Source organism: the organism of the source record quoted next, unplaced genomic scaffold, assembly GCF_019419815.1.
Source record: "Pyrus x bretschneideri cultivar Hongxiangsu unplaced genomic scaffold, Pyrus_bretschneideri_v1 Contig2, whole genome shotgun sequence".
NCBI classification, from domain to species: Eukaryota; Viridiplantae; Streptophyta; class Magnoliopsida; order Rosales; family Rosaceae; genus Pyrus; species Pyrus x bretschneideri.
The window spans coordinates 13,115,636-13,131,437 of NW_025999501.1; the positions used below are offsets into that span (position 1 = coordinate 13,115,636).

Consider the following 15,802-nt stretch of genomic DNA (forward strand, 5'->3'; position numbering starts at 1 on the left):
GTCTGGTGATATTTTTCTTCACTTGTAAGTGAGAAGTCTTAGGTCGAATCTTGTGAATGGTGAATTCGATACCAAATTAAATTATCTATTGTGTGGCTTAGCCGAACTTCCCCTCCCCTTAATGTAAAAATATATCGTTGTACCAAAAAAAAAAAAAAACAAACTTTATGAAAGGAATATAAATTATATAATGTTGGTTAAAAGAGAGTTTTTATTTTTATTTTTATTTATGGGTTAAAAGAGAAATGCAAATGTGTTTCTCCAAAACTAATAAAAAGCATAAAGAAATCATGTTTTAGGTCATCTTTGTTGACCTTGTTCCTCTAATATTATTCCATAAATTCAGAAGTTTTTTGCATGAGCTTGAAGTCAAGCCGTCTTTCACAAAAAATAAAAAGGAATCACCAAATAATTTCCGCATATCATTTTCCTTCCTCTTCAATTCGTACCTATGTTTATTTATAAGTTTTAGATTGAATAAATACAAAAATAAAATAAATAAAATAAACAAAGGTAAAAGAGAAAATGTCACGAAAATCATTTTTCAATAAATATAAAGAGCAAGAAAAAAAAATCCAAACTTGAAACGGCACATACCATTAAAGAAAATAAATATCAATAAATTAAGAGTTTATTGACAGTGTTAGATAGCTAAGAGCAGTTGCACCGGGGAACCTTTAGGCCGGCACCTAGCCAAATTATTGGCCTGGCACCCAGCCAATCCACTCCAGCTGAGCAGATAGGCTGGCACCTAGCCCAAGCTGGTCTCTAGGCCAGCTTAGAATGTGCTGAGCCCTTGCCTGGCCTACATGACGCCAGGCGATACCGTCACACCTCCCTCGACCCGAATTTGACTCCCTGGGTGTGGAGCACCTCCTTGGCAAGCTTCGGCGAGGAGACGACGACGAGGTTGCGTTGCCCTATGCGGAGGAGGAAGCAGTCGCCGAATTTCTTGGCAAGGTTGGTGAGAGGTTGTTTGTAAAGCAAAACCACCCCAGTAAACTCCAATTGAAACTGAGCTTCAATCGAGAAGCTATCTTCTTCTAGCTGTGGACCTTCGTAACTCCCACAAACTTACCTTCGTAACTCAACTTTGGAGCTTCAATCAAAATGGAGAGGTGTTTCAGTTATGGGTTGCATCGTTTCAGAATGTGGGTTGGGTTCCAAAGGGAAGAAAAAGAAGCAGGGAGTCCAAAGAGAAGAAGAAGAAAGGAAGAAGAAGAAGAATTGGTGAAACTGTGCTTAATTGCACAGTTGGAAAATCAAGGAAGAAAGTGGGAAAAGTGGGAAGAAGAAGAAGAAGGGAGTCCAAAGAGAAGAAGAAGAAGGGAAGAAGAAGTCAGAAATTTAAAATTAAATTATTATTTTATAATAAAAATAATAATATTTTAATAAAATGGACTAGGCTATTTTTTTTAGGGGTGGAGATGCTTTGGCCTATTACTGTTCACTGTGATTTATTACTGTTCACTTGAGTGGATAAATGCGCTGGGTGCTAGTGCAAAGTCTTTAGGGGTGGAACTGCTCTAAGGAGCAACGGTCCGTTAGGTTAAGATTTTCATATTCTTTGAGTTTTTGGGCTTCCAAAAGAATGGACTGTTTTTCAAAGCCACCAACTCATCTCATTTTTAAAGAAATCACATAATTAATTGTCTTTTCGGCCCCGAAAAAATAATATCTTGTAACCAAACATAAAAAAAAAAAAAAAAAAAAATCACGTAATTAATAGCATATTTTATATTGTGCCTAAGTCAACTTCTTGTTGAACCTGTCTGGGCTCCTACCTCTCAATATTATTTAAAATTATGCATAATTGAAGGTTGCCCTACTTAATTTGGTTTCATTGGTGAAACGAATATATTTAATCTATTGGGGTGCTTATATGAAGTAAGGTCAACATATCAAATAGGTGTTTAGAAAACTTGAACAACTTATCGTATACGTATGCTTACTAAGTATGTTTGTGTCAACTTTTATCATAAAATGCCATATCTCATAGGCTTTTTGATCGATGATTCAATGTTAATCTAACTTACGTAACTTCCACTTGCATGTTGGTGTAGTTAATTAATAAATTAATAATCATGTTCCCGGTCTAGTAATTGAGGGAGGCATCACATATCACAAATTGCACAAACGTGTCCCTTTGTAGTAGATTCATTGTTAGGCTAAATACGACTTTACACTATAAGTTTGGAGTGATTTTTAAAATATGTTGCAAAGTTTGAATTTTCTCACATCACATCACGCTACGAGATTTTAATTTTTATTAATTTATAGTTTTTGTCTATTTGACTATATGATCTATTATTAAATTGATGACGTGACAAATATGTGATCCACTTATGAGTTGATGTAAAAGTCACAATTACAACACATGGATGAAAACTAGTAATCTGATCTCCTTTCGAGTATAACTTTTATGTAACAAGAATGGTCAATTCGTTGCTAGCTCAAGTCAGTTACAGACAACCTTGTGAAAAATTTAAAGGAATGACAATGCATGATTAATTTAGAATACCACCATTATATATCTTAGATCTAGAAAAGTTTCTAGACTCTCATGTCCTTCTTCGAAATAGTATCCCGAACTCTTTTAAAGTTTACGCATGTACTTGCATTTCACTTCATCTACACTGCTACAATAAGAATGGTTATCGACATAGCAGGATTGGTGTCAACATCGTTGCCGTTGTCCCTCTCCCTCTCTTTCCTCCTTTCTTTTCTCCCCATCTAGACCAACCCAGGCCGTGAGATTTTAGTAAATACTCATTAATGTATTATTATATCGTTCTCTGGATAATTAATAATCAACAATAAGCTAAAGATTTCAAGAGAATAAAGAGCAATAAAACCTGATTGACGAATATAATAAAATCAATAGCACCAATTGGTTCTCTTCTGTTCTTCTTATAATCTACATCACAATATGGAATATTAGAATCATCCAGTGTTTGTTTAATAAATTATTGAAAACAAAATATAAATTCATAGTTTCGGTTCCCTCAAATTACAATCTTCAAGATCATGTGAGAGTTGATTTACATATTCAATAGAATTAGAAAGATTGAGAATTTGAAAGAAAAAGAGGATTGCAAATGGACTTAGGTTTTACAACTTTATATGTTGAAGAAGAAGGTAAAATATGTCCAAAAATTATTATTATTATTATAATATTAAATTTATTCATTGAATGGAAATTAGAAGTTAAGCATTTTGGTAGAAAGATGCGTCTATTCAAATGAAGAGTTGGAATTTTTTACTCTTCTTGAATAGTCACATGCTTCCAAAAAAGGTATCTCAAATTCTACATTAGGGAAGCCCCTATAATCAATTGATAATTTTTTTTATTAGTTACATAATTATACATAGAATGCACTAAATATTAGAGTCTCATTGAGTCCATATAAGAGAGTATTTAACACAATTGTGGTTTATTGGAGCCTTGTAGTTTGGAGTGCTACTATTACAAGGATGTGATCATTGTATCTTGGGAGACGAGCGCCAGTCAACCATACGCACCGTAGTGGGGCGTTAACTTGTCTTAAGGACAAAGTGTCCAACACTTGCTTCGACTGTATTTTCAAGTTTTTCTAATTCATTATGTCATTTTCATTTAACATTGGTTACTTATGTGTATGCATTACTTTGATATATCATTGCATGAATTATTTCTAATTTTCTATGTAATTTAATACAGCAATTAGATCCTAATTTTTCGAACCAAATTTAATATGTGTTTTTTTTTGTCTGACCCTTTCTATGATTTCTTGTTTTTGTTTTTGTTACTTGTTACTGAAAGTGAATTTGAAAAGCAAAATTAAAAATAAAAAAAAAACATTTGGACTAGTACGATGGCTTGTTTGTAATCAATTGTTGGATGGGGCCATTAATTTTATATGGAGTAAATTTTGAAAAGAAGAAAAAACTATTGACTAAAGTGTAGCTCCGAACTGCACACAGCCAAAAAAAAGAGGCGGACCATTTCTACTGCACTCACAATTTAATTACAATGTCCTTAATTTTGTTATATTTATATGTATATACAAGATATATAAAAAAACATTGGGCCAACAAGATAGAAGGCCCTAATGACTAAGGTGCAGCTCTAAGTATCGATTTCCACACGACCAAAAACAAAAAAAAAGAAAAAGAAAAAAACAAACAAAAACAAAAACAAAAACAAAGACAAAAACAAAGACAAAAAGAAAGAAAAAGAAAAAAAAGAGGCGGGCCATTTCAATAATTATCCATCGTAATATTTAACAAATTTGTGGATCCATATCTACGCTACGTCTACATGCTATCACGGATAAAATTTTTGAGAAAATTGTGACGAAAGGATTACATCGATTTGCAGCATACATACTAAGCCATTACATTAATTTATTTTTAATTTTATAGAACATCTTGATGCATTGGGTCAATTCAAGACTACTTGTGATAAAAATTAAAAATAAAAAGTCGATAATAACCGTTAACAGGATGGATTGAGATCCTCTCCAAATCTCACATCTCGAGTTGACGGATACATCAATCCGGACCATTCATTTTAAATTCTACGGTCTCCATTAACCTCATTCCTGTAGCGTACCTCGCACACAATTTCTCTTTCCAACACTCAAATATCCCTCTCTTGAAGGTCCGTATTGCTCTTTATGTCGGCATGGAAATGTGATATTCGGAAAGGATCTCAATCCCGACATGACTACTAAACAATGGCCCCCACATCCCATAGAAAAACAAATTTGTGGGTCCGGAAACCCACTCCCTCCGCTCCAACCGAGTTATATAATCCGACTTTGGACCAGTTTGAAATCCGCCAAAACCAAAAACGTGATCGGTTCCCCGGTGGAGGCATTTTGTATAAGAAAAAGCATACAACCGTTGTTTCACTTGTTTGTGGTGCGTTTGGACATTCGGAGCTTGTGGACTTCGGGAGAGCGAGGAAGAAGAAGAAGGCCAATTTCCCAAGCAAACACTACAAACAAAGAGAGAAATGGAAGCCAGTGAATACGAAACACGATCAGTGTCTTCGTTTCTAGAGGTGACTGCTTTCTCAGTTTTCTTGCAGTAGCTGATTGAATTTTCATGAAAATATCCTCCTAGTTTTGTGTGTGTTTGTTTGGCAGCGATTTTTGCTTCGAACTAATAGAAACAGAGTTATGAACTGCTTAATCGAATCAGTCGAACGAGTAGGGGCAGAGCTTCTCATCGATTCTCGATTTGTTTAAGTGCTTTTTGATTAAGTTGATTAGTAGCAGAGAGAGAGAGAGGGAGAGCGGGCTTAGTGTTCAGTGATGGCATTGTCTTCGACCGATCCACCGATTAAACGAAGAGCGGGATTGCGGATTAAGCAGGCGGGTCGGGCTTCGTACCAGGGCAGCTAGATAAGGTGTTTGTTGGTTTTGTGTGCTTTTTTTGGAAGTGATTATTGATTTTGTTACTACTAGTTGTATTTGAGAGACTTTTGAGGAAGTTGAGAAGATAATGGGGACTACTGCTCTGAGGCAGTTGCTGAAGAGCCTCTGCAGCAATTCGCATTGGAATTATTCAGTGTTTTGGAAGCTTAAGCACCAGAGTGATTTGTAAGCTTCTTTCCTTTTCTTCGCTTTTTGCTATGAATTATACTCTTGTTGAAAATTTTAATCTGTTTATCCGTCCTTAGAATTCAGAAAGTAATAATTAGTTAGTCAAAATGCTTCTGCAATTTTAGTTTTGACGATGATCTTGTCGTTTCCTTAGTGTACTAGATGAATTCTATTTGAAATTTGTGATTCGATACAATACATATGCGTAACCGCATAGAGGTTTCAACGTTTCTATTTCACACAAATAAAAATTCTAGTATGATTCTTATCTTAGGATTGACATCCTAATGGTGTTTCTACGCCGAGCTTATTGTGTGTCTCATGTATATCAAATCTAGTGGCGATCTTCGGTATGATACTGGTTTTCTTGTTGTCTTAAGGATATTGTCTTGGGAGGATGGGTACTGTCATCACCCAAATCCAAGAGAAACTGTGGAACATTCATCGGATGACATCTACTTCAGCGACGCAAATCAGATGCATTTTAAGGATTTTGCAACAAGTATCCATGATGGTGGATCTGCAGGATATCCAATTGCACTGTCTGTGGCTGATATGGAACATCTTCAGTACACATTTGGAAAAGGGTACAATCTTGTTCTTCACTCTTGTCTTGTTGCGTACTTCCTTTCAATCTCCAAAAACGTTTCTATCTAAATGTTTTATAAGAAATATCTTCAAATATAGAAGTAACAAAAAGAAATTTTGGTGGAGGCAATTTCGCTTTCTTTGTTATTTGCCACCATCAGTGAATACACATTACACACGTATGAAAGTGACTTTTTTAAACTGGTACAACCTGAAAAGTTCTGTCTCGTAAGAGATATCAGGAAGGCACACGATGTGTTATTGTTAAGGTTCTCAAATGTCTTAAGGAATGAAAATGGTTCACTGTGGATTTAAATAATTTCTCAGGGTTGTTGGTGAGGTGGCATGTACAGGGAGCTTTACCTGGGTTTTCCTTGACAATCTATGCACCAGAGAGTCTGATTTAGTTCCTCAGGTAAATCTTATTCGAGCAAGCTAATGTAAATTCTTAGCGATCTTCGTATACAGTTGGTAAAATTTCTTCTAGTAGTTAACAGTATAACTAAAAAAAGAATATATCTTCTCAGTGTCCAGATGAATGGCTACTTCAGTTTGCATTGGGTATCAAGGTAATTCTTTTGGCAGCACAGATTAGGCCACAGTTTTAATTTTATAGCTCAAGTTTCACATGTTCGTAATGGATGAAAATCTGATTACATATTTGATTTCTCATGCAGACAATTTTGCTTGTACCTGTACTTCCATATGGAGTTCTGCAACTTGGCTCCTTGGAGATGGTGCGTGCTCATTCTGAACTTATTCTAAACTTCCTGAATTGGTCCACCGTCACATCCCCTTCTGGATAGTAGCTTACAAGTTTATTTGGGAAGTTGTGGCAGTGGAATTTATACAACTTACACTGCATGAATCTCACATAATGTTCTTCCCCCCTTCTGGAGCTTAAGGACTCACATGTGTTTCTCAGTCTCTCTCTCTCTCTCTCTCTCTCTCTCTCTGTATAACACGTGCACTGATTTGTATTCATCTTATTAGTCCCTTTCTTCTCTGATCAAAATTTTCAGGTTGCTGAAGATCCGGCAGTGGTTGCTTTTGTGAAAGATAGATTCAATGCCATTCACAATGTTGAGGGGAAAACTGTACCTTTTAACTTAAACAAAGACATTGAAGCTCGATCATCATGGTCACAATCATTTAGTTTAATGCAGAACACATTTGAGCCGTCAGCTATTACCGTGAATCCACTCAAAGTTGAAAGGTCAGAAGATGTTGATAACATCGGACTGAATGATAACTTATTGTCGACCTTCGGGCAATTTTTGCAATTGCCAACTGCTGAGGATGCACTTCTAGAGACCGGAACAGATGAGCCAGAAGTTCTTAAGAGTACAGGCGAAAGTGTGATTGCTGTTCCGCCAACTTTTCACCGTGGAGAATCAAGTCCACTCAGTCAGTCGATAGATACCAGCTTGCTGGGTATGATGGAAAGTCAGATGTTTGGGCTGTCTAGTCTAGAGGAAGAACTTCTAGCCTATTCTCAATTTGATGGCTATGGTTTGGAAGTGTTTGGAGAATCCCTGAGCGGTTTCAATTCTTACTCTGTTGGAGGTGTAGCAGAACCGTTCGAAGACGTTAATGCTAAAGATACTAGTTACAACACGGTGAATAATTTCTTTAGCTTTCCTGAAAATTGTGAACTACACAAAGCACTTGGAACACCTTTGCAGAGGCAGACAGATGAACATATATGGGACCCATCTATCGGCATTGATGATACATGTAGGAGCTCGAGTTTGCAGAAAGATCTCGCTACCTGTATTGAACCATCATGGTTTTCCAAAGGAAGTGATGCTGAGAACCTCTCGAAAGCTTTTGTAGCCAAAGACGAAGGGTCGTCTAGCAGATCAGAGAATATTGAATCATCTATTACCTCATCAAGTCAATTTCCTGCTTCTTTCAAACAATTGAAATTTGAAGCGAGTGCCCCAGTTGGAAGTGATTCAACAACATGGAACCATACATCTACTTTACCTGTCAGGGGTGAGATTTCAGCTTCTTTCACAGGCACGATAAGCACTTTGGTTGACGAAGAGCAGAAGGAGAAAGGGTACAAGTCTACAAAGTCTAAAAAGGAACAAAAGTTGTCTGGTGGCACTGCAAGAAAGACCAGGCTTGGCAATATCCCGAAGCTAAGACCAAGAGATAGACAACTGATTCAGGATCGTATGAAAGAGCTACGGGACCTTGTCCCAAATGGTGCTAAGGTAACACCCTTTCTCTATTTTTTGAGGGACAAAAACATAATTGCTTGTTTTTCTCTAACTAGACGTGTTTGGTTTCTGGTATTCAGCGCAGCATGGACGGCCTTTTAGACCGAACCGTTAAACACATGCAGTTTTTAAGAAACATGACTGACCAAGCTGAAAAACTGAGGTGCTACACACCACAAGAGGTATGCAAAGCCTTTTTTTCTTGGTAAATTATGCATGAAATAATTAAAATGAAAATATCAATAAACAGCAGCAGGCCAGAACAAGCACCATGATGGTCTCCCAAAGATGAAAAAAACTTCTGTACAACGTCCTGGACTTAGAATTTTTATTTGTCCTCAAAGTCATTTTGTAGTTCCGAATCCAGCTTCTGCGTAATGTTGAAGACCAACGAATTAATCACTAGTTTCTAACTGTATCCTTGATGTTTTTGCAGGCACCTCATTCCAATAACACGAGCGAAGCCACAAGTGGCTGCGAAAGTGGGACAAGCAGGGCTTTCGAAGTTGGAAGTGGACTCCAGATTTGCCCCATTGTGGTAGAAGATCTTGAACACCCAGGACACATGCTTATAGAGGTTTGTTGCACGCCCCCCTATTTGTCAACGCAAAGCTTCATTGCAGAAGCGTTTCGTCTAAATTTTCCATGACTACTGCAGATGGTATGTGATGAACACGGACTTTTCTTAGACATAGCCCAAGCAATCCGACAACAAGAGCTGACTATCTTGAAGGGTGTGATTGAAACTCGCTCAAGCAACATGTGGGCACATTTTGTTGTCGAGGTACAGTTCATCTCTGTGGTAATTTAGTTTTGGAAAACGGCCAAAGTATGATTTCTGTAGCATCATATAGTTCAGGCGAAGTTCCACTTTAGTCCATGTAGTTTCAATTCTTGCAATGTTAGGCATATTGGGGTTTACTAGTTGCAATTTAAGAACAATACTCGATTTACTCTCGTATTTGTCCTTGAATTGTTGCATTTAGTAACTACAGATACCAAATGCGAAAACTGAAACTACATGGACCAACAATTATTCGGAAAATACGAAGACCAAAATCGTAATATAGTCTAAAGAAGCCCATAATTTTTGCTTTTCTAAATGTTATGTTTGTTTGAACGTGCTCAGGCACCAAGGGGTTTTCACAGAATGGATGTGTTTTGGCCACTCCTGCATCTTCTGCAACGCAGGAGAAGTTCAATATCAAGCAGGATCTGATGCGCCTCCATCTATATCCAAGAAAGGGCAAGCCGCCGGGTATTGTGCGTCAAAACTAGGTGACGATGGCGAGACCTAGGAAGCGTCACAATCACATCCTCATCAGAGCAAGACTAAATTATCAGTACAACTACTTTAACTGTTTGTGTACAAACTTAAGATTTCTCTGCAATTTGAAATAAAAATTAGCTTCTAAAAACTGGAAAGAATGGAATACATGCCTAAACGGCTCCGCGAATGTGCGCAATGAAATAATGTACACCATGATACAAGCCTAAGTATGCATCCAAGAACACAGACTAGTTGAAGATGTCATATTCTAACAAGTCATTCCTTTTATATTGTCATCATCGATCGAACCCAAACTCAAATGGGTCTTTCGGCTAGAAGTAGCGTGTGCCACCAGCCACATGCAATATTTTTCGTTAAGCAGCCTTCTATTGAAACTTGAGAAGGAATGTTCCTATCCACGGAATCGCCCAGGCCAAGCTGCATCCAAACAGGAATAGAAAAGTTCGTTAATGATCGTGCCGTTAAAAATGATCGTGCAAGAGTAGACGTTGTGACTAAAAGACTTTGATCATATAACTTAAGAAATCATACTTGGCCATACTTGTTCCACCCCCAACTAAATAACTGGCCGTCTTCTGCAGCCAAAATAACAAATGGAATGTTCAAATTAATAGCTTTGTGAACATCAATAATTAGTGCAAGTATCAACACTTTTCAGCTTCATTAGCTTACCCGTTAGAATGACACTATGTCGAGCGCCGCAGGAGGCTACTTTTGCATGCTTGCTTCCCAAACCCGGAGAATCCAATATCTTAGGTAGAGTCTGAAGCTACAAGAATATGATATAGTTAATTCATAGAACAAGAAGTTGGGCCAAGCTAAGATCACAAAGCTGAAAAAAGAACCAAGATGGATAACTTGTTGAGCGTACCTCACCCTCGTCGGCACCTGTTCCCAGCTGTCCAAACTGATTCCCTCCAAATGCATATACACGCCCGTCAACAGATACACACAGTGTATGCCATAGTCCGGCAGCAATATTTTTCACTTTAGTTTCGGATAATGATTTCACATAACTTGGTCTTAGCTGATCTATTGTATTCCCTTGCCCACACTGGATCAAAATGGGATAAGAAAAGAAATGCAGCAGATAAATAACACGAACGAGAAAAGAAAAATGCGGTTCTAATTGAAAATCTAATCAGTAGTACTCCTAATTATGAAAGTATACAAGGAGAGCAATCAATTCTCTCAGTTCCGGACAACTCAAACAGCATGAGACCTTGACTAGCATAGTAAGCTCACCTGTCCGTAAAGCCCCCAGCCAAAAGTAAGCAGTGCTCCAGCATCTGCAAATTGAAAAATTATTTCTAAATATAAAGGAGTGATACAGTTGAAATGGTCACACAAAAGAGGATGTCTTCGTAAAAATAAGAGGACCATACAACAACCAAGAACAATCCCATCAGATCCAAAGATAATTAAGGATGGGAAACAAATAAGTAGGATTATATTAACGTGTACAACCTATAAACACAATCTATTAACCGGCTCTTCATTCTCTGGTTGCAAGCTCTATACGATCCCTAAAATGCTGACCTGTTATTACTGCACTGTGCCTGCCTCCACAAGCAATCTCCTTCACATAACTTCCAGGAACTTTTGAACCTTGAGATATCACAGAAGACCTATCCTTCCCAGACGCAGATGGCTCAATACAGGGGATGACATGAGGAGAAGAAACCATTTTTACCCTGGTACCCAAACCTAGCTGTCCTTCGCCTCCATAGCCCCAACCCCACACCTGTCCCATATCTGAAACTTCGGTTAAAATTATGATGCATCAGGGTCTTGCGTTACATCAAAAATCTTCCATAGCTTCGTACATCCTACAACCTACAAAACTATATGGTGTGACCACAAAGAAAAGCAACTGTCCTGAAAGTCTTAAATACAACCCCGAAACATTATTACCTGATAATGCTAAAGTATGGCGCCCACCAGCTGCAACAGTGGTGATTCTCACTCCAGGACCCAGAGTTACAAGACAAGGGGATGGATTGAAGAATTCTTCACAACCTGTTGAGCTTTCAGATTCGACTTTAGCTGATGAAATTTTCCTTTGCTTTGCAATTTCCTCTCTGGCCCTTTTGCTGTCAAGATGAGATACTGTCCCACTTGTCAAATTGAAGCCTTGAGGCATTGAGTTTACTGTATAAGACAATAAGGTCTTGATCACATTGATCTAGTACAATCGAAAAGGCTTCCGTGCATGTTTTTCCAGATATACCCAGGTTACAGAAATACCTTTTTCAGCTGGTAATGAACTTTGATTCCCTGTAGTATCCTTTTGGAGACGTTCCACCATACCCAGGTCACCGATAAGATTCCCAGAGGGAACACACTCTTTCCAACCCCAAGTGTATACTTCACCAGTCTCTGTAGAATGTAGATTGACCAATAATCCCAATTAGTTCACATTCTGGTCCTGTAGAAACTAGGGGCCCGTTTGATAACCATTTTGCTTTTAGCTCCATCAGTTTTCATTTTTCTTGTAGAGAGAGGGGGAATGCATGGGAGAAATGAAGGATATAGAGGAGAGGATAAGTAGGGTGGAAAAGACGTAGAAGAAATGTACAAGAAAAGGAAAACAGATGAAAACCAAAAACCCAAACACTATTTTAAGTTGTTTTCACTTTCCAGATTTTGTTCTCATTCATTCTTCTTTATTTCTTCCCCTCCCTCTCACCACCCTTCTTCATCCCTCCTTTTCCCCATATACTATTTCCATATCTCAAGTATAAAAATGAAAACTAAAAACTAACAACGAAATGTTTATCAAACGGGCCGTAGATTATCCATATTTCATCATGTTACCAAACTCAAATAGTAGAATTATCGCGGTATTTCACGCAATTTGACTAAATGCAACTAGTATCAAGAAACACTAATAATCCACACAACAGTCAACTAACCAATTTACACATAAATCCTTTTATTTCAAACACAAATTTAAGTAGTGAACAGTGAATATTCATTCCGTCATCAGAAATAAGAGCGAAAAAACCTACCCGTAACAGCAACGCAATGAGCCCAACCAGCAGAAGCCTTGAGTATCGAAGCCTCAGTTGGGAGAGGATATGCCTCCGGAGTCCCCTTAACAAAGATGAAAAAATTAATCCCAGAAAATTCGAATTCCTAAATAATTATAAGTAATTACAAGACCGCTGCATTACCCCGTGCTTCCCAGAAACGACGTAGCTCTGCCCCTCATCTTCCGTCGACCCCCACGTCATCAGCTTCCCACACTCTAATCAAAACCATCATCCAAACAAATTGAAAAACAGGGTTAACAAATCGAACAAGTAATTAAGCATTGATCACTTGGTTAAAGATTTGAGAATTCGAGGATCAAACCTGAGATGGCCATGGCGAATCCGCAACCGCCGCCGCAGACGTCCTTCCACGAATATCCACCCTCCATCCGATTAGGAAACCGCACCGGCGACAGAGACACTATCGGAGACTTCTCCGGCGATACTCCGGGAAGATATCCCCACATATACACCAGAGCTTCTCTCCGCTCCTCCGTTTTCGTTGACCCTCCTCCTCCTCCTTCATTGCAGTCCATCGTCGATCCAAAACGACCTCGTTGTCTCGTATAACAAATCTGAGAACAAAATCTCTCTCCCTCTCTCTCTTTCTCTCTCTACTTTCTCTCTCTAGCGAAAGTTTCAGCGAGTCCGGAGAAGAAAGCAAAAGGACAGAGAGAGACTCGGAAGAGCGAGGCGTATCATTTGCCGGGATGCAAGTCACGCCACGTCGGATGCCACGTGGAGGGATCTGGGCCGTGAGTATGGATTACTTTTTTGGTAGCCACGAGTTTGCTGGAACTTTCTGGAGGGGGAGTTATGGAGGCGGGGCTGGTTGGCTGCCACGTGTAGGGTGGGGCTGTACTGTTCGAATAATCCGGGATCTTATACGCTGGTGAAGTGGCTGCGTGGAAGGTAAACTGACGTTGGATCCAAACATTATTATAATCGACGGTCAGAAAAGTGCCACAACGGCTTGGATCTAATCATATTATGCGACGACTAATGTAAGTTGTGTTAGTGATAATGGCCACTTCATCGCTGTTTTGTCGTTGAATTTCAAATTTGTCTCTTTCCATCTTCTTGTGAATGCGTTGGCAGATAGGAAAGGCGTATCTATGGCGTTTACTTTGGGATTTACCAAATGTTATTATTGATGACGTTTCGTTTTTGATGAAATTGGTTTTGAGTTTCAAAAGTATTTTAAATACTTTTTAGAAGAAGTATTAGATATATACTTTTTAAGGTGAACATTTAAAAATGTTTTTTCAGGATCTATTTGGATTTTTACTATAGATTGGTTTAAAAAAAATATTTTCATCAAAAACATTTTTAGTCATTTCAAAAATACTTTCAAACGAGCCCTAAGTCTTTAGCTTTGGGAATAACTAGAGTTGTCTTTAACCATGTCACATGCCAAGCTAATGAAGCAGCTCATCGTTTAGCTGGCCTTAGCCTCTTCTCCTCTAGCTCGTGTTTGTGGTTCGAAGATCCCCTAGATTGTCTAGCTGATATTCAGTTTGAGTATTGTAAGCAGCAAGGCTACTTTTTGTTTTGTTGCAGTAGAGATGCGTCCTACTTTGTTCTAGATGTAACTCTTCCCTTCATCAATGATAATCTCATGGCTTTGACTGAAGAAAAAGTGTGTTAGTGAACTATTCAATTCGGTTTATGACTAATCTTATTGACATATCTATTCAATTCTGTTAGTTTTCACTATAGTTTTGTGTTACAAATTCAATTAATTACTATTTTTACTTTGATGGTATTGATTCGTCTAAATAGTCAATATTATTAGTTGAACAACTTTTTAAAAAAAAAATTTATAATGTAGCGGAGCTACTAATGAGGAACCATGATTGGAAAAATGTAGCATGAAGGTGGGACTCCAATTCTTTTCTCGAGTTATTCTAAGCACGAATTCTTTCTGTGTTAACATAGTCCAAAAGATAATGTTATGAAGTAACCCGTATGCCGTTTCTCTCTCGAGCTTGACTTCACCTCTCCTCTGCCGACCTTCTTTGAGTCTCGACTTCGGCCAGCCACCACACCATACCCTCCCCCTCGACCACACCATACAAACCACACACACAGACACATTTGCTACTATCTCTATCTGATTCTCTATCTTGGTCGAGCGACTCTCGAGCTCCAAGTTGATGTATTTGTTTTGAATTACTTTTGAAATCTAGGGTTTTGCTTCGAATTATTTTTTGAATTAAGGTTGGAATTCAAGAATCAAAATCTAGGGTTTGGTTCCGAATTAATTTTGGTTTCTGTTTGTGAAAATTGGGTTTATGCAATTTTTATTGTTTATGGATTTGGATTCTGCTATTGGATTTGGACTTGGTTTTGGTTTTATCAATTTAAATAACATGATTTTCTTGGCATGCGTGTTTGATTTTGCAAGATCTCTTGCAATTTTTATTTGTTCTTGTTTGTTGCTTTGTTCTTATTTCAAAATGATATTGATACTGAATGTGTTCAGATTGTATTGAAAGTCGAAACTGTAGGAAAATGTTCACTTGCATTCCATTTCCTATTTAATTTTATCCATATAATCTGGGATATTATCTGATTCTTTGATTTGGGATTTTGACGTTGGTTTGAATTGATTTAATCAGGGGCATTCATTTACAAGAAAGTAAATAGAAATTGAATTAAAATCCCGGACCGTACCAAAGTTCAATTTTTTTTTTTTCCAAGAATCCTAAAATTGGAAATACCCAAATTTGGGTTCAGTTTTGGTTTTCGGAATCCTGTCTCAAAATAGATTGGTTTGGGATCCGGGTTACCATTTTCAGATTGGGATCCCTATCCGAACCACCCTTACATCTAGCATATGATCATTAATTTTTTTTCTTTATCAACAAAGGAAGATTCGAACTTGGAATACCAATATTTGGGAGCGCTATTTGAGTGGTACCTGTGCATGAGTGCGTATATGATTCACAAAATATTGTGCTGGCTAATTTTACAACCAATTGACAAGATTATATATAATTTCATTTCCTACATATCCAAATCGTTCACATTTGGAATATCTTAACAATTTAGGCATATATATACTTG

The 15,802-nt window shown here is 37.8% G+C and overlaps 2 protein-coding genes across 7 annotated transcripts; one reads left to right on the forward strand and one right to left on the reverse strand.

Moving 5' to 3' along the window:
* Nucleotides 1–4,814: 4,814 nt before the first annotated feature.
* LOC103949378 lies at nt 4,815–9,936 on the forward strand. The gene is made up of 11 exons (XM_048583622.1): nt 4,815–5,047; nt 5,133–5,588; nt 5,972–6,178; nt 6,507–6,594; nt 6,707–6,748; nt 6,857–6,916; nt 7,202–8,401; nt 8,488–8,589; nt 8,844–8,984; nt 9,066–9,191; nt 9,537–9,936. Exons 2-11 carry the CDS (start codon nt 5,491–5,493, stop codon nt 9,624–9,626), a joined length of 2,154 nt encoding a protein of 717 aa, XP_048439579.1. The 5' UTR covers nt 4,815–5,047; nt 5,133–5,490; the 3' UTR covers nt 9,627–9,936.
* On the reverse strand, nt 9,726–13,402 carry LOC103949379 (ultraviolet-B receptor UVR8-like). 6 transcript variants are annotated; one of them, XM_048583626.1, is made up of 11 exons: nt 13,056–13,402; nt 12,875–12,948; nt 12,710–12,794; nt 11,946–12,077; nt 11,613–11,807; nt 11,238–11,453; nt 10,944–10,987; nt 10,570–10,752; nt 10,371–10,461; nt 10,230–10,273; nt 9,726–10,115 (listed from the first exon to the last, which is right to left on the reverse strand). In XM_048583626.1, the coding sequence occupies exons 1-11, from the start codon at nt 13,267–13,269 to the stop codon at nt 9,993–9,995; spliced, it is 1,401 nt and encodes a 466-aa protein (XP_048439583.1). In that variant the 5' UTR covers nt 13,270–13,402; the 3' UTR covers nt 9,726–9,992. The 6 variants fall into 6 exon arrangements, with proteins under 6 accessions (XP_048439583.1, XP_048439582.1, XP_009358766.2 ...); XM_048583625.1 differs by having other exon boundaries at nt 10,371–10,467; nt 11,238–11,459; nt 13,056–13,401; XM_009360491.3 differs by having other exon boundaries at nt 11,613–11,849; nt 13,056–13,401.
* Nucleotides 13,403–15,802: the final 2,400 nt, after the last annotated feature.

Coding starts and splice junctions, on each gene's coding strand:
- LOC103949378 (XM_048583622.1), top strand. CDS start 5,491: ATGGGGACTACTGCTCTGAGGCAGTTGCTGAAGAGCCTCTGCAGCAAT. Junction 6,749..6,856: donor AGTTTGCATTGGGTATCAAG/GTAATTCTTTTG, acceptor TTTCTCATGCAG/ACAATTTTGCTTGTACCTGT. Junction 8,985..9,065: donor CAGGACACATGCTTATAGAG/GTTTGTTGCACG, acceptor TGACTACTGCAG/ATGGTATGTGATGAACACGG.
- LOC103949379 (XM_048583623.1), bottom strand. CDS start 13,269: ATGGACTGCAATGAAGGAGGAGGAGGAGGGTCAACGAAAACGGAGGAG. Junction 11,460..11,612: donor CCATACTTTAGCATTATCAG/GTAATAATGTTT, acceptor TTTTAACCGAAG/TTTCAGATATGGGACAGGTG. Junction 10,753..10,943: donor GCTGGGGGCTTTACGGACAG/GTGAGCTTACTA, acceptor ATTTTGATCCAG/TGTGGGCAAGGGAATACAAT.